Source organism: Tachyglossus aculeatus, chromosome 1, assembly GCF_015852505.1.
Source record: "Tachyglossus aculeatus isolate mTacAcu1 chromosome 1, mTacAcu1.pri, whole genome shotgun sequence".
Lineage (NCBI taxonomy): Eukaryota > Metazoa > Chordata > Mammalia > Monotremata > Tachyglossidae > Tachyglossus > Tachyglossus aculeatus.
Genome location: NC_052066.1, coordinates 132,861,174 through 132,879,825, shown reverse-complemented (window position 1 = coordinate 132,879,825; position 18,652 = coordinate 132,861,174). Strand labels below are relative to the sequence as shown.

Below are 18,652 nucleotides of genomic sequence, written 5' to 3'. Positions count from 1 at the left end.
TAGAAGTATTATCTAAATGGTAGCTTGATTACAAAGGAAGGCTAATAATACGATTTTGTAATTAGACATCATAGTTAGTAGAGAGCTAGCATTTGGATTTTGTTACATAAAAAATTTAAGCCACAACACTGAACAGACCAAAATAGATTACAAAAATGTAACACTGTGTAGCAAAGAAACCATTCCCGACAGTCAAATTCATTAGTTCTTAAGAAAGTTTTTCTTTTTAACCCATATATATATATATATGTTGCGTTACACAACACAATATATATAGTGTTTATCCTGAATATATTCATACCCCAAAACTTCCAACTATAATCCATATCTATTTTAAGTGTTACAGTTTTAAAACTGCAGGATTTATCCTGATATTTTATACATTTTAGTCTGTTCTGCGGTAAGTAAATAGAAAAAGATAGAAAAAGTACATCTCTTTAAGAAACCAGACCCTTTTGGAGATTTGTGCTGTTGTTTTTATTTTTTTAAATGCACGATCTACTTTTCTGTCTCATTGCATTTATATAATTTAAAGTCTATATAAACGATGAAGTCATCCAGACTTGTCACAGTTAGCAAAAAATGCAACTATGTTTATGCTATACAGATATTCACTGCCAATTATGATGTTTATAAAAAGGTCAGATGGTCCTTAAAGAGTAGCACCAAATTGCTTCCTTCTCCCACCATTTCTTTGGAAATAAAATCATGTGATTCAATTCTTTGAAGCTAATACTTCTTGAATGTGCATAGCTAGACTTCTTTAATAACAATACCATTTGCATATTATTTTATTTAGGCACCTCAGATATTCAGAATGGGTACTGTCCTTCAAAGAATCAACACATAAAAAAAGATGAAAGAAAAGAACAGCGAATAAATACTATAAATGAACAGGAATTGATCTATGACTAATTTAAAGAAGAAATTCCTTTATGCAATACGTTGTAAAAGCAACTGAGGACTCTATTTACTGAGTAAATGTTCATCCCTAGAATGCATCACCTTTCAAGAAGGCTCTTAGAGATATTTACAATCTCAAATTTACTTTTTATACTTCCCAATGTCATCCAAAAGATGCAACTTTGGCAAGGGAGCGTTAGTAGCCTAAAGAAATCCAGAACTAGGAGGGTGGTCAGGTTTTCTATTTTTACAACCCCAAAGCACTGACTTTAAGGCAATATTTTTTTTTACACTGAAGGCTATGGCATTGCCAACAAGATGGAAATGCACATTTTACTAAATGAGAAATTGAAAATAACTTGCAAGCCTTTTAAATGTGTAAATTTAATCTGTTTAAATATGCAAAATTTGGCATATATAATTCCCAAAGGAAAAATGAAAAAGAAATCAAAAACACATTTTCCTCTGCTTTTTTAAGAAAAAGATCTTGTATTATCTATTAATTTCTAGTAAAAAGAATATTTAGTTCACCATTTGGTATTCAGTACAGAATTTGAGTAATTGATAATTGATGACTGTCCAATTAAACCTCAAAACTTGCAAACACCTTATTCCACTAAGAATTCAAGGAATTTCATCTTCAAATAAAATTATGTTAGGATTTATCAGCATTTAATTTTTTCTGATTAATGTTTCATATTTAAGGATTACCTCTTCTTCCTCTAGTCTTTTCAAAGAATCCCCAGCAAATTTAATGTACTGAGTCATTAGAGTAACCAAAGCAGTATAGCGGGTTCGTAAATCCATGAACTATAAGACAAGAAAAGAACAAAATGAAAATACAACATTCCTACTGTCTTTAAAGGTTTTCAGTGGAGTTCAACTACAACTTTCAAATGATTTAACCTTGACGAAGTCACAGGCACAGTTACACTTCTGAACAATGTAAGCCCACTGCATAAAGAATGAACTCAATGCTGCTGCTCAATAATGTGCTTTGTAGTTGAAGAATATAACATTTTTCTCATGCCCCAACAGTTACATGACAAGTAGTACTTATTTAAAAGAAGATGCATATGTAAAGATCCTTTAACGGCTACATGCTTTTTAATTAAAAAAAAATTATTGTACCTCTTGTACAATGAAGTCAGCTGAGCTCTGCATTCTTCTGCGTTTCACTGGTGATTTTTGTTGGGAATCTACCATGGCCCGATAGGTCATTGTTTGTAGTTCATAGTCCTGTGTGATAAAGTTTTAAAGCAAATTAAAATGGAATATCTAAAAGCAATCTCAGAACGCAGGGCCTCAGATGTTATTTTGTTTGTATTTGCAATTTAGTAGAAGTAAAAACTTAGCATATCTGTATAATGAGCAACAACTTCAGGGCGGTGAGGCTAAATTACAATTTACTGGATCCAGTGAATAACATGATTTGAAGTTGGAGGGTCCATGAATTTTTCAATAGGTCAATGAATTTTCCAGCTTTTCTAGGAGTCCACAATACTATGGATACACAGCTCCTCCTAGCTTGTTACTATGAATGGATAAGAGATGGGGTTATAGCATTAGAATGGCTTCCAAAATCTGTCCATCTAATCTCTCTCTCTCTCTGCATATGGATATGAAAGTTATAGATAGATATATAGGTAGATAGATCAGAGATACAATCACTCATCCTATCCCACTTAGATTACTGCAACAGCCTCCTTTCTGACCTCCCAGCCTCCTGCCTCTCCCCACTCCAGTGCCTCGATTATCTTTCTATAGAAATGTTCAGGATATTCATTCATTCATTCAATCGTATTTATTGAGTGCTTACTGTGTGCAGAGCACTCTACTAAGCGCTTGGGAAGTACAAGTTGGCAACATATAGAGACGGTCCCTACCCAACAACAGGGTCACAGTCTAGAAAGGGGAGACAGACAACAAAACAAAACATGTGGACAGGTGTCAAGGCATGAGAATAAACAGAAGCTAGATGCGCATCATTAACAAAATAAATAGAATAGTAAATATGTACAAGTAAAATAGAGTAATAAATCTGTACAAATATATATACAAGTGCTGTGGGGAGGGGAAGGAGGTAGGGTGGGGGGGATGGGGAGGGGGAGAGGAAAGAGGGGGCTCAGTCTGGGAAGGCCTCCTGGAGGTGAGCTCTCAGTAGGCCTTTGAAGGGAGGAAGAGAGCTAGCTTGGCGGGTGTGCGGAGGGAGGACATTCCAGGCCAGGGGGATATGTCACTACCCCCTCCTCAAAATCTCCATGTCAAACAAAAAAGTCTCACTACTGGCTTTGAAGCTCCCCATCAACTTGCCCCCTCCTACCTAACTCTGTTCTTTCCCTCTACATCACAGCCTGCACACTCCAATTCTCTGGTGCTAACCTTCTCACTGTGCCTCAATCTTGCCTGTCTCACTGCCAACCCCGGACCCACGTCCTACCTCTGGCCTGGAACACCCTCCCTCCTCAAATCTACCAGACAATCACTCTCCCCCTTCAAAGCCCTACTGAAGGCGCACCTCCTCCAAGAGGTCTTCCCTAACTAAGCCTCACTTTTCCTCATCTCTCACTCCCTTCTTCATCACCCTGACTCACTCTCTTTGTTCTTTTCCCCTCTCCCCACCACACAGCACTTATTTATATAAGTATATATCTATAATTTTATGTATTTATATTGATTCCTGTTTATTCATACTAATGTCTGTCTCCTCCCCTCTAGACTGTGAGCTCATTGTGGGCAGGGATTGTCTCTCTTTATTGCTGTATTGTACTTTCCAAGCACTAAGTACAGTGCTCTGCACACAGTAGGCACTCAAAAAATACAACTGAATGAATGAATCGATGTAGATATATATTTGCCCTTTAATCCAAATTGGTTCAGAAAAAGCCCTAGAAATTGGGACAGTCACAAGGGAAAATTACAAACTTTAAAAGCAGTATCCACTCTGGTGTTTTGGGCACCTGAAACACCAGGGTATTTGGGGCATCTGAACTAGAACATATTCCTTTCCCAACTAAAGCTACAGCAGAGAATATCCAAGTACATATAGGGAAATATTGTTGAGAGGGAGTATAGCAGACACTTTCAGAGGCTACCCAATGAGACTACAAATTTATTATCCAAGTTTCATTTATAAGCAATACTTACCTTGACTGCAGTTGCATACTGTTCTGAATACTTTTGGCATTCATCCATTTTATTCTGTTTCATTTCAATTTCAGACACTAGCATCTATTAAATACATAAGAACAAAAATTATTCAGAACAATGAAACATGAACTTTTTATTCCCTCTACTCTCTGCACAGGGTAATTCTCTCCACTAAAAGAGCCCAAGTCTCTGCACTAAAAGACAAGAGAATGGACCACTGTAGACTATGACGACATTTCTACATAGGCTCATGGAGCTGCGTGAAAAAAGTGTTACCAATGTGATGAGAAATGGGAAATGATCCAAATTACAATTTCACCCAGTTATTCTATAAAACAGGTAGTATTCTTGCAAAACCTCACATTATGGAAAATCCAAACGGCAGTATTCAACCAGTGGTATTTATTGAGTGCCTATTGTGGTAGTATCAATCAATGGTATTTCTTCATTACCTATTGTGTGCAGAGCACTGTACTATGCTCTTAATTCACTGTGTCCAAAACTATGCACATAGGCATGTGTACAAGCAGTTTATTCTGATACCACAGCATGCTACATCCACATGGGCTTCTGTGGCTGCAGGGATGGTCCTTAATTCTCTAATAACTTTCTAGCCAAAATGCTGAGTTAAAAATCAGGTTAGAACAGAAAAGAATGCTCATTGAAATGGTCCAGAAAAGAAATCCTGGAGTCATTGCTGACTACTCTTTTAAATCATCATTCAAATGAGCTGCAGCAGCTAAAAAGACCTAATAAATGCTGGGATAACTAGGAAAGGGATAGAAAAAAAATGATCCTGCTTGGCCCATCCCAGAATAATAATAATGGCATTTTTTAAGCACTTCCTTTATGCCAGGTATTGTATTAAGTGCTGGGGTGGATACAAGCAAATCAGGTTGGACACAGTCCCTGACCCATGTGGGATTCAGAGTCTCAATCACACTTTTACAGATGAGGTAACTGAGGCCCAGAGAAGTGAAGTGACTTGTCCAAGGTCATACAGCATAGTACAGTGCTCTGCACACAGTAAGCGCTCAATAAATACGATTGAATGAATGAATACTGCAGACAAGTGGTGGAACTTGGATTAGAACCCAGATCTTTCTGACTCTCAGGCCCATGTTCTATCCATTAGGCCATGCTGGTTCTCTATATGGACTTTGATTCACCATATTTTATGAAGGATACAGTAGACTAGAGTTGTTCTGGAGAAAAATTACGATGCAGCATGGCCTAGCAGAAAGAGCTCAGGATTGGGAGTCATAGGATCTGGGTTTTAAACCCGGTTCCACCACTTGCATGCTGTGTGACCTTGGGTAAGTCACTTCACTTCTCTGTGCCTCAGTGTCTTCACCAGTAAAATGGGGATTCAATACCTGTTCTCGCATCTTTGACCGTAAACTCGGTAAGGTGTGTCGAACCTGATTATCTTGGCTCTTTCTCTGTGCTTAGAACAAAGCTTGGCATAAAAGTGCTGAACAAGTTACACAATAATGATAATTATCATTAACAATTAAGAATTTTAATAATAATCAATAATATTATTATTACTACTAAGACGATCATGGAGATGGAGAGATTTCTTATGTTTCTAGGCTGAAAAAATTAGGACTTTACATCTGAAGATACAAAGACTGAGAGAAGACATAGCTGAAGTCTAAAAAGCCAATAAAGGGATGGACACAGAAAAGCTTGGAATGACTGCTCTCCAAATTCCACAACAAGTTTAAAGGATACCCACTGAAGCCAAAAGCTGTAGCTTTAATACATACAAAAGAAATACACCTTCCACCCTGTGTGGTACATTTTTGGAATTCCTTACCACAGAACGTTGGGCAGGTGATAAATAGCAATAAGATCAATAGGGGCTTACTGGAATAACTGGATAAGTGGACCATAATAGGTTACTAGGGGGAAAGTTAGAGATATTGAGGGTGAAAGCTTCCACATTGGGGTGGATATCAAGTTTGCAGAGATTTACTTGGAAGAGTCTTGGACATAGTACCCAAGAACATAGAGTAGTGCATGGCCCAATGCCATTTCAGAAGGCAACCTGGCTCCTCTAAGTATACTACTGCTGCTGTTGGAGACAGACTATTGGAATGGAGGACTAGTAATGACATGTTTTATGTTGTGAAAACTAGACTAAGTATCTCCTGGCAGTAGGAATTAGGATTAGGTGAGGGTGAGAGCAGGGGCACCCACTCGATTCTGAGGAGTATGTTCTCCCTCAATTATTTTTGATTGCTCTTATCCTAGAAGTGTCCTGAGAGAAGTGGAATAGCGGATGATTTGGGATGATATTTACATTCCACTGCTTGCCTTTTGATTTCCAATTTGAAGATTGCTTGAGCTTGCTCATTGGCTGCCTTTTTGTCCTCAAAGTGGTAGATAAGAATCATTATGCTGGCCACGTGCCAGGGCTTCATTTTTTAATCTGTATCTTGGGAAAGTGAATATGAGGACATCTGAGGTACTCGCAGCCTCAAAAATGTGAATGTTTTCTGTACCTTTTGCTGATTCAGCTGTGTTGCCAGAGTTTTGCTGTTGTCAGGCTGGTTTTCCTGAATTTTTCGCTGAGTATCTTCAACATGTAGAATCCAATCATCAAGAGGATGGTAAGTATCTCTGTAGTACTTTAGAGACTTTCCAATACTTTCTAAGTCACGTAACCTGGTTTTAAATGTTGAAAATGAATGTAAGGAATAAGCCTGAAATTTCCAAAAATACACAGGAAGAGATCTGGAATCTAGTCCTAGTTCTGCCTCTAACTGGTTATTTTATGTAGGCAATTATCCCAGTCTAAATTACAGATATTTCATGAAGGTAAATTGCATAAATCTACAACAAGGGTGATATATAAATTGAAGCTTGTTTTAGTAAGATTTGCCATGTTCAGAATTTTAATGAAAAAACATTACCCTACTTTATCAAAACTGTGGTTATGAATATGGATATTCAGGGAGCAATGATTAAAGACCTACTGTCTTTCAACCAATCACATTTATGTTTGTAATATCTCTATAATTTATAATCATGCTGCTTACTTTGGTATACTACACTAATGCTACAATATACAATACTGAGAGTAGAATATAACTTGAGTTGGTAGATATGTTCCCTGCCCACATGAGCTTATAATGGACAAAGTAAGCAGCATGATTAAAAAATTATGCTGATATTATGAATATAATAAAAAATTTGGAAGCTTTCTCAATATTGTAGTCTAAAATTATTTTGACAAAGCTTTAAAACACCTTCCAGGAATTCAAAATTATTTTGACAAAACTTCAATACACCCACCTGTTCTTGCAAATATCCATAATATATATTATCTAAGGATTTAACAAATAAACTTCTGGAATAAATTATAATTAGAATTATTCTAGAATAATTCTAGAATAATATAGAAATTATACAAACCTGTTTTCAATTTGAGTATGAACATTTTGCCATCTCTCGGCCAACTGGTCTGCCTTCTCCTTGTGCCAGTCGAAGTCCAGGTCACGTTCCTTATGCATTTTAAACATCTGATCACTAATGGCTTTGGCTTTCTGTAATTCATCTTCCAAAGCATGAAATACCTCTCTCTTTTCATCCACTTCAGATCTCCATTGCTAAAATAAAAGAATATTTGGCATTCACTGAAATTATATTATTGGCACTATGAACTCAGTGGAAAAAACTCATGATAGACATTCAGTCAACAATGCCCAGTCCAATTTTAGATTTCATGACTGGTCTATTACTGCTGTATAAAGGGGCATTTTAGATGGATCACTATGTAGAGATGTATGAATACACTTTATACACTTATACATTCATCCATTCATTCATTCAATTAATACAATTGAATGAATGAGTACATAAGCCTACTGCTTGGACACATCCATCTAAAATAAAGTATCTCCCATTTTTGTCTAGAGGCTTCAACCAAATGTCTCAAGAAATGTCTAACTGCATTGAGGTGACCTTTCTTGATGTTTAATAAAAATACTTAACCTTTTCCTTCCAACTTTTTAGTTGCTTTTAGTGTCTTACTGGCTTTGCTAAAAGATTACATAGAATCAAACCTTCTTGTTATATATTCCTCAAATGTCTATATCTTCCAAAGTGTCTTCAACACAGCCTGCTATGGCTATAACTAGAGGTGATTAACATTCAATAAAACTGATTAAATAATTTGGTGGTCACTAAGAGTGTTATCTGGGTCTGAGATGTTGTCACTAAGGATATGCAATTTACTATGTCACAATTTTGCAAAATGGAATGAACAATAATTTTGAAAAATTAACATAAAATCAGCACCTACCTTTAAAGTACTCATAAGATTTTCAATATTGTTCTTGTCAGCAGTAATAGCTTCTTCCTCACAGAGTTTAGTTTCATACAGCTTTACAAGAGCTTCTGCCCCTTGAGTATTTTTCAGAACCAAATTAACAGTTTTCAACCTGGAAGAAAGGGTTTTTTCTTCAAAAATCACACTATCTTAGTAAACAGCTATTAACTAAAACATGTGACAGTCACAAGGTGTCATGTGATGGTATATCTGTGCACCTAATATAACCTTTGACACTATTTTAAAGGTATAACTCAATAATAGCACGGTGCCTGTGACAAGAGCCTTATAATCATGCTAGACCATTACATGAGGTTGGAAGAATGAATATCAGCCAAGCCACTGCATGTTCAATAACCTGACTAAAGGGGTTGGCAAAATTATCTGATCTAGCTGTAAATTATAATAAGAAAAGGTCATATGGTCACTAAGATAATAGGCTCCTTTAATTATAATAATCATAAAAAATAATAATTGTGGTATTTGTTAAGTGTTACTACATGCCAAGCACTGAGAAGCAGCGTGGCTTAGTGGAAAGAGCCCAGGCTTGGGAGTTAGAGGTCACGGTTTCTAATCCCTGCTCTGCCAGTTGTCAGCTGTGTGACTTTGGGCAAGTCACTTAACTTATCTGTGCCTCAGTTACCTCATCTGTAAAATGGAGATTAAGACCATGAGCCCCACATGGGACAACTTAATTACCTTATATCTACCCCAGGACTTACAACACAAAGTAAGCTCTTAACAAAAACCATCATTATTATAAGCACTGGTGAAGAGAGAAGCCAATCAGATTGGACACAGTCCCTGTTCCACATGGGTACACAGTCTAAAGGAGAGGTAGAACAGGTATGTACTCCCGATTTTACTGATGAGGAAACCCAGGCACAGGGAAGTTAAGTGAATTGCCCACAGTCCCATGCAACTTGCAGCTGCAACTTGCAGCTGGCAAGTTGCAAAGCCAGGATTAGAACACAGGTCTCCTGTCTATTTCCATGAGGCAACATTTAAAAAAAAAAACCATTAGCTCTCAAAACAGCAGCTCTCTAAAGCAGCTCTGCATTTTACTTAATGGGAAATCTCTATGGGCCAATCAAAATGCCTAAGCAGCCAACAGTGAAACACCCTCAGTCTCAGTTTAAAAGGTATACTGTCCCACTTGTTTCCCCAACTCCTTCTCCTGAAAGCTCAAACATCAGTAACCTAGCTTATCTTTCCATTTGCCTAGCCCCCTTTCCAAAAGCTTATTTGGGGTGAAGATTTATATTTAGAGCACATTTGTTCCACTCAGTTTTCAACAGAAAACCAAACTATATAGCTATATGCAATAAAGAGCAGAAGCAACAGTGACCTACTTGTCTATATAAATAGAAGACATCGAATAGACTTGATTCATGCTCTGAATGACTACATTGAGCTCAGATCGTAATGTAGGGACTGAAGGCAATGCAGCAGCCTGACTAAAAAATTCTTCACACTTGTCAGTAATTGTTGACAAATCATCTTTGAGTCGATCCAACTCTTTTTTGAGTTTCTGGAATACAAAGAACATATCAGTAAATGATTCCAAAGGCATGCCTCCTAGATTTAGAGTATGTCCAAAGAGATGATCAATTTCTGTGTTTCTGATTCGACTTTTTTCAACTACATACATATATATATATATATATATTTCCCTAGCATAGTGCTCTGCACACAATGAATCCTAAGAAATACAGCTGTCAAAGAAGATGATTTTCCAGTCAATCCATTAAAAGTGTTTACTGGATGTCTACTGTGTGCACTGAGTGCAGGAGAGACTGTAATTTAACTTCAAGGAGCTAACAGCCTAGATAGTGAGACAGACACTAAAATAAATTACAGATACAAAGAAGTAACAGCCATAGAAATATATCCGTAAACACCATGGAGCAGGACGGTGAGTAGCCATGTATTCAGGTGGCATGGAAATGCTGAAGTAAGCACTTAGCAAATACCATTAAGAAAAAAAGACGACTATGAAAAATAGTACTCTAACCATACACTATTATGATTTTGGCAATGGAATGTAAAGGTAGATTTTCAGCATTTCCATGCCACAGAAGCCGTAGAGAGTTATATAGGATGGGAAGATGAGACATTAACTGGGAAGGGCCTCCTGGTAAAGAGGTAATTTCAGAAGGCCTTGAATATGGGCAGATCAGTGATCCACCAGGTATGAAGGTCAAATGAGTTTAAGGCTACAAGGGTGGGTGTGAGCAAGAGGTACCTGACTAGAGACAGATAAGAGAGGGGCACGGGTGGTCTGGATAGCAGAGTGAAGGATTGAAGGAGAGGAAAAAGACTGAAAACCTAGATTCAAATATTTGTGATACAGCTGTGGAAAGATAAATAAATGCTAAGGAAACTCCAAGATGGCACAGGACTCATACACCAAAATCTTCAAAATACAAGAAATCCCTGGAACTCATTAACTCGATTCAATGCCAAAACAAACATCCTCCTGATGCAGAAACATCCTTTACCAGAGCTCACCTCTTGTTCTGAGATCCTGAACACACTTTCATGCAGATCATCTCTCTCCAGAGGAGTTCTGATTTGCCTAATCAAGCGGTCTTCACAGTTCTCCAACCGAAGTCTGACATTTCGGACCTCTGAGATATACAGGTTATAAACGGATTCCTCTTGCTCCTCTGTGAAAATAAGCAAATGTAATGATCAACCAAGACTGAAACTTTTTGTTCTCAAGTCCTTCTTATCTCACCTCTTTAATAATAATAATTATGGAATTTTTTAAGTGCTTGAAATGAGCCAGGCACTGTACTAAGCACTGGGGTGGATACATGCCAATCAGATTGGACACAGTCCCTGTCCCACATGGGGCTCACCATCTCAATCCCCGTTTTACAGGTGAGGTAAATGAGGCATGGAGAAGTAAAGCAAAGGTCACCCAGCAGACAGGCACAAAGTCAGGATTAGAAAACAGGTCCCCTGACTTCCAGGTTCATGCTCTTTCCACTAGTCCATGTTACTGGAATCTCAAAGTAGGTCTAAACATGCAATTCAGGTTCACTATTTGTCCCATGGTTTTAGATGATAGAACGTGTCAAGGGACAAACACTGCTCTTTATTTATTTACCATCTCAAGATGATGTAGTGTGACTACGGGATAGGGAACCAGAAACATGTGAATTCTAGTCCTGATATTAGTCCAATTCCTTTTGGGCCAAGAGACACGACTCAGTTATCTCTATTCCTTTTCATTTTGGATGATGACAATCAACTTGCTGGAATATTTTGAGGAATTATTAGGATCTGTACATTGAAAGCCAAATGGTGCGCTCTACAAATCACAATTTTTAAGAGAAGCTATCACATAAAAATATGTAAAAAGCAAGTTGTAAATCTGGCAGTGCCTTAGGCCATATTATTATTAAAACCTCTACAGAGAAGATCAAATAGTCTTGATCTTAAAGACTCCACCTCACCTCTTTCTGCTGATTTTAGAAGTTCCTGATAATACTGCTTGCAAATATTAACCTCCCTTTCCAGCTGGGTTACATCTGAGGCTGAAAAGACTTGGGATTCCTGGCTATCTTCCAGGAAGTCTTCAAAACGGGACTGCAGATTGCTCAGAACTTGCTGATGTTCACCAGGTAGCATTGTTTTTATCTAGAAGAAATGATAGGTGATATTAAATGAAGGGTTCCTTTTCAAGGGGGAACTAATTATTCTTCTAGTATTTTGAATAGTGTTGCTCTCACACACTCTCATTTCTGCCCATTATGTTTCTGCTGGGACACTGAGTGTAGGGGCAAATATGTGAAGTGGGGGGTACATGTGTGATCTTTGCCCATGTTAGCCAGGTTCAGGGAGAACAGACATATGTAAGCACATGTAAACAAATGTAATGTCTCTCTGAACAGAGCTCTATCCATGAAAGAATCAATCCATCAAATTAATTGAGTGATTACTGTGTGCAGAGCACTGTGCTTTCCACACAGTAAGCGCTTAATAAATGCCATCATTATTATTATTATTATTATTACTAAATGCTTGGGAGAGAACAACACATTACTCATTACACATTACAGTAAACACATTTCCTGCCCACAGCGAGTTCAACACTTAACAAGAGTTCAGGTTTAGCTCACTCAGGTCTTAGATGCAGCTCTTGGCCACATTCCTCTGTAATAATAATAATGATGATGGTATTTGTTAAGCGTTTGCTATGTGCCAAGCACTATTCTAAGCACTGGGGTAGATACAAGGTAATCAGGTTGTCCCACGTGGGGCTCACAGTCTTAATTCCAAATTTTACAGACAAGGGAACTGCAGCATATAGAGAAGTTAAGTGACTTGCCCAAGGTCACACAGCAGACAAATGGCAGAGCCAGGATTAGAACCCATGAACCCTGACTCCCTAGACTGTGTTCTTTCCAGGCAGTCAAAATCAAGAAAGACATTTGATTAGTCAAAGAAATTGATATTTCATGTCTCCATATTGACCAAAGGAAATTCCTCACTCCAGAATCAGGTGCTACAGCTCCCCTGATCCGAGTAATATGACCAGCTCCTCCACTGCCAGGCTGACCAGAATCATTCAATCATTCATTCAATTGTATTTATCGAAAGCTTACTGTGTGCAGAACACTGTTAAGCATTTTGGGAGAGCAAAATATAGCAATAAACAAACACATACCCTGCCCACAATGAGCTTACAGTCTACAGCAGGAGACAGACAATTAGTATAAATAAATTACAGATATGTACACTAATGCTGCAGGGCTGGGAGGAGGGATGAATAAAGGCAGCAAGTCAAGGTGACACAGAAAGGAGTAGGAGAAGAGGAAAGGAGGGCTTAGTCAGGGAAGGCCTCTTGGAGAAGGTGTGCTTTCAATAAGGCTTTGAACATGGGGAGAGTCATTGTCTGTCATATTTGAGAAGGGAGGACACTTCAGGACAGAGGCAGGACATCGGTGAGGGGTCAGTGACTAGGTGGACGAGATCGAGGTATAGTGAGAAGGCTGGCATTACAGAAGTGAAGTGTAGGAGAGTAGTGAGGTGAGGTAGGAGGCTGCAAGGTGATTTAAAGTCAATGGTGAGGAATTTTTGTTTGATGCAGAGGTGGATCGGTAACCACTAGAGTTTCTTGAGGAGTAGGGTTTCACCTACCGAAGCAACATTGCCAGCCCGAATTGTATCAATTTCATGGGTCAGATAGTGCCAGGAGACCACACTCTTCATGTTGATATGTGACTCATGCCACAAAGCCAGCACGTTCTGAAACTGTTGCTCAATTCTGGAACATATGGAAAACATATGAATTAAGGATGAAGAATAACCTCAAGATATATTCCTTCAGATTATATTTTGATTCTTTAACTAATCATGGTACTTATTAAGTGCTTACTATTTGCAGGGAGTGTGTCTACCAAATCTATTGTATTGTAGTTTCCCAAGCACTTAGTACAGTGCTCTGCACACAGTAAGCACTCAATAATACCATTGATGATGATGCCAAGCACTATATTAGATATAAAGTAATAAGGGTGGACACAGTCCCTGTCTCACATGAGACTCACAATCTAAGCAGGAGGAAGAAAAGGTCTGGAATCCTCATTTTACAGATGAGGAAACTGAGGCACAGAGAAGTTAACTGACTTCAAGGTCACACAGCAGGTCAGTGGCAGAGCGGAAATTAGAATGTGCATCCTCTGACCTTCCCTCTGGCCCATGATTGTTCTACTATTCTATTCTATAATGACTGTCCAGAGGAAAGAAGCTTCTGGCCACAGGATAGGATTTGTTCTGGAAGCTTTCAGTCCCATTCCCCTTCCTGGGGCCTCAATTCTCATGAAAAAAATCCTAACGGGCTCCTTTGTCCTTCCAGCACCCAAACTATTAAAAAAAGTGCACAAGGGAAGGAAAAAAACCTTCAAGATTGATTTTCCCTTGGATGCCTCCCACAAATTTTATCTTGCAATAAAATCAGTCAGATTTTATTTTTTCTCATTACGTTGAGTCTCACAATTTAATGTAAAAAAACTTAAACACATAGATAGATGTCTCAAAAAACATTCCTGAAATAGAAGCAACTGGTATTATGGACTTTTGCTCCTAAGCTTTCAACGGAAACAATACCTCAAATGGAATCAAGAGCCAATGAATAACCTCAGGAAAAAAAAAGGGACTGACCTTTCTCACAAAGGGTAAAGCAGGAAAGGGGTTTGATGTGCCCACCCAGCAACAAGGAGGCTGGGCTATGCTCCGAAGCCTTATAGAAAGCCAGGGGAAAATAATTTGTGGATGGAAAGCCATGATGTGGACAGTCCATAAATTGGCTACTTTTATACTTAAACTTCTGGCCCTGAACTTAAAGCTCCGTTCAATAAGTGGGAAGCACAGGAGACTTGAGGCCAAACACACTTCCTTTGCTTTAAAGCAATCACTTCTGCCTTTGCCTTCCTGAAGAAAGCTTCAGTAGCAATTGCCAAAAGAGCAAAGACTATAAATTTGCTCCAGAATTTTTCAAAAGGTCACCCAACTGAGTTTATTGCCTCCCAAAATAAAGGTTTCCACCAGAGTGTTACTTACTTTCCTTTCAGTTTTAGTTTTGTCTTGCCATTTGTGGTTTTTATAAAGTAGAATCCTTAGATTATTTTTTAATAAGTGGTTTGGCTTTATGGAAAGCAATTCTGAATTTTAGCTCAATACGTTTATATAAATCTAATTCCAAAGGCTTTCTCAATCCCCGATGCAACCAGCAAGGAAACAAGAAATTTATTAATCTAGCTCTATGGTTCCAGTTAATTCATACCTGTTTGCAGTTTCAATTGCTTCTTTGTTTGGTGGAGGAACTGTAAAACACACAGATGGGACCATGGCCTCATTCCCAGTTGGACTAATGACTTTCCATTTAGCACGGTGAGAATTGCTTGCTAGTACACATTCGTCATCTTTGTAAATAGTTATCTAGTTTCAACCAAAGAAGAAAGTGACAATAAAATAAATAGCAGCTAATAATTTGTTCATTCATCTGGAGAAAAATTCTAACAGCAAGTAAATAAATCCACCAGAATAGAAGATATTTTCTGTCCTATTTTCAGGGAATATTCAGAGAATAAACATGCTAGCAATCTTCTCAAATTTGTGATTGATTTTTTTTAAGCAATGCAAAGATCTCACCTCAATTTGTCTGTAGTCACAGATGGCTTTAATTGGAATGGATGCTTTGAGTGGATTCTCAGGATTTCTAGGCTTCAGCTGAATTATTGTCTTTGCTCTCCCCACCAGACTTGCTACTGTACTCTTGTATTGCAGGAGTTGTTCTTTTTCTTCCTACACAGCAATAAAGAAAGTTTTGTTTCGGTTTTTTTTAATAAATAACTTATTTTCTTTTTTAGGACTTGTCAGCTCTTTTAAAAATCGTATTTTCCAGACATTTTTAATATAAGTGACTTCATATCACTCTCAAAGGTCACCACTGACCTCCTTCTTGCCAAATCCAACGGCTCCTACTCTATCCTAACCCTCCTCGACCTCTCAGCTGCCTTCAACACTGTGGACCACCCCCTTCTCCTCAACATGCTATCCAACCTTGGCTTCACAGACTCTGTCCTCTCCCGGTTCTCCTCTTATCTCTCCGGTCGTTCATACTCAGTCTCATTTGCAGGCTCCTCCTCCCCCTCCCATCCCTTTACTGTGGGGGTTCCCCAAGGTTCAGTGCTTGGTCCCCTTCTGTTCTCAATCTACACGCACTCCCTTGGTGACTTCGCTCCCACGGCTTCAACTATCATCTCTACGCTGATGACACCCAGATCTACATCTCTGCCCCTGCTCTCTCCCCCTCTCTCCAGGCTCGCATCTCCTCCTGCCTTCAGGACATCTCCATCTGGATGTCTGCCTGCCACATAAAACTCAACATGTCCAAGACTGAACTCCTTGTCTTCCCTCCCAAACCCTGCCCTCTCCCTGACTTTCCTATCACTGCTGACGGCACTACCATCCTTCCCGTCTCACAGGCCTGCAACCTTGGTGTCATCCTTGACTCCACTCTCTCGTTCACCCCTCACATCCAAGCCGTCACCAAAACCTGCCTGTCTCAGCTCCGCAACATTGCCAAGATCCACCCTTTCCTCTCCATCCAAACTGCTACCCTGCTCGTTCAAGCTCTCATCCTATCCCATCTGGACTACTGTATCAGCCTCCTCTCTGATCTCCCATCTTCTTGTCTCTCCCCACTTCAATCCATACTTCACGCTGCTTCCCGGATTATCTTTGTCCAGAAACGCTCTGGGCATATTACTCCCCTCCTCAAAAATCTCCAGTGGCTACCAATCAACCTACGCATCAGGCAGAAACTTCTCACCCTTGGCTTCAAGGCTGTCCATCACTTCACCCCCTCCTACCTCACCTCCCTTCTCTCCTTCTACAGCCCAGCCCGCACCCTTGGCTCCTCTGCCGCTAATCTCCTCACCGTGCCTCCTTCTCGCCTGTCCCGCCGTCGACCCCCGGCCCACATCATCCCCCTGGCCTGGAATGCCCTCCCTCCGCACATCCGCCAAGCTAGCTCTCTTCCTCCCTTCAAGGCCCTACTGAGAGCTCACCTCCTCCAGGAGGCCTTCCCAGACTGAGCCCCTTCCTTCCTCTCCCCCTTGTCCCCCTCTCCATCCCCCCGTCTTACCTCCTTCCCTTCCCCACAGCACCTGTATGTATGTATATATGTTTGTACATAGTTATTACTTTACTTATTTATTTTACTTGTACATATCTACTTTATTTTATTTTGTTAATATGTTTGGTTTTATTCTCTGTCTCCCCCTTCTAGACTGTGAGCCCATTGTTGGGTAGGGATCATCTCTATATGTTGACAACTTGTACTTCCCACGTGCTTAGTATAGTGCTCTGCACACAGTAAGCGCTCAGTAAATATGATTGATTGATTGACTGATATCAATAAAAGTACTTGGAAAAATCTGGTTCTTTTCACCTTATCATCATAAATGCACAAATACAATATTTCAGTGATTGAATCCTATCAAATAGCTTAAACAACTTATAGCACAAATCATGACAAAACATGAAGCTATTGAAGAAATATGGCTGGAGGAGAAATCCCTGAAGAGTTTAAAAACATAAGTTTTTCTAAAATCAAAATTTGCAAGCTGTTGTTCAATCCACAAGAATTTTACGTTCTTACCATAGATTCCTGGACCAGGTCTTCCAGTTTGTGAATGCTGCTGTTCCTATCACAACTGTACTTCCGGTAAATGGCATCTTTTAAATTCTTTAAATAGTCTGTAGCTTCTTTGGCATCACTGAAAAACTTTTGGGACACAAAACAGCATAATTATCAAACACAGAGCACTGCCTGCAACTGACTGCATTAAAACTGAGCATATATCTGAAATGTCTTTAAAAGTAGCTATGTCTTAAAAAACAGTTGAGAAGCAGTGTGGCCTTAGTGGAGAGAGAATGGGGCTGGGACTCAAAGGGCCAGGGTTCTAATTCCATTCCACCAGTTTTCTGCTGTGTGACCTTGGGAAAGTCACTTAACTTCTCAGTGCCTCAGTTCCCTCATCTGCAAAATGAGTATTCAATATCCGTTCTCTCTCCTTCTTACACTGTAAACCTCATGTAGGACCTGATTATCTTGTATCTACTCCAGTGTTTAGTAGAGACATTGACACATAGGAAGCATTTAATAAACACTACTATTATTATCATTATGCTACTATCAATTGCAAATGTGCCCCTTACCACTCAGAAAATCACCTACTGAATATTTTAAGCTGATACATGGACTGGACATCACACATCTGTGGCCTAGATAAATGCCAACTGCACCTGACTGATTCTCTATAACATGCTGTAGGTATTCTGAAATAATTGAAATCGGTTGTCCCACAGGAGCAGATATGTCACTCTTCTGGTGTGAAGCTGAATTCTGTATTGAGGTTGTCAATTAACCTTAAAAATAAGTGCCTTTAAAGTACTAGAAAATCTCTGACAACTTTATCACTTTGAGTGTGTAATTTTCCTCAGAATTTACCAAATCATTGTACAGTCTTGTTTTGCATTCTTTTTCTCCTCCCAACAAAAATATTTATGTAACATACCTGGATTTATTTCCTAACAAAAAATATTCCAACCAAGCCTATCTGAGTAAATTAACCATACTAGCAAAGTTTCTAAAGAGTTATGAAAAGTGTAGCCTAGGGAAAGTGTATGGGACTAGGAGTCAGAGGTAATTAGTTAGAGTCCAAATACTGGCTCTGCCAT

The 18,652-nt window shown here is 39.0% G+C and overlaps 1 protein-coding gene across 24 annotated transcripts in view; it reads right to left on the bottom strand.

Annotated features, from left to right (window-relative positions):
- DST (dystonin) overlaps nucleotides 1–18,652 on the bottom strand; it is a 520,502-nt gene that overhangs the window by 189,989 nt on the left and 311,861 nt on the right. For all 24 annotated transcript variants that reach the window (XM_038771967.1, XM_038770518.1, XM_038770592.1 and 21 more), the window contains 13 exons: nucleotides 17,571–17,696; nucleotides 15,557–15,709; nucleotides 15,189–15,343; nucleotides 13,544–13,670; nucleotides 11,857–12,040; nucleotides 10,904–11,061; nucleotides 9,745–9,923; nucleotides 8,366–8,504; nucleotides 7,477–7,670; nucleotides 6,564–6,726; nucleotides 4,051–4,134; nucleotides 2,035–2,142; nucleotides 1,615–1,713 (listed from right to left, as the gene is read on the bottom strand). In XM_038771967.1, the coding sequence (XP_038627895.1) occupies nucleotides 1,615–1,713; nucleotides 2,035–2,142; nucleotides 4,051–4,134; nucleotides 6,564–6,726; nucleotides 7,477–7,670; nucleotides 8,366–8,504; nucleotides 9,745–9,923; nucleotides 10,904–11,061; nucleotides 11,857–12,040; nucleotides 13,544–13,670; nucleotides 15,189–15,343; nucleotides 15,557–15,709; nucleotides 17,571–17,696 (1,869 nt within the window). The remainder of the gene's footprint in view (nucleotides 1–1,614; nucleotides 1,714–2,034; nucleotides 2,143–4,050; nucleotides 4,135–6,563; nucleotides 6,727–7,476; nucleotides 7,671–8,365; nucleotides 8,505–9,744; nucleotides 9,924–10,903; nucleotides 11,062–11,856; nucleotides 12,041–13,543; nucleotides 13,671–15,188; nucleotides 15,344–15,556; nucleotides 15,710–17,570; nucleotides 17,697–18,652) is intronic.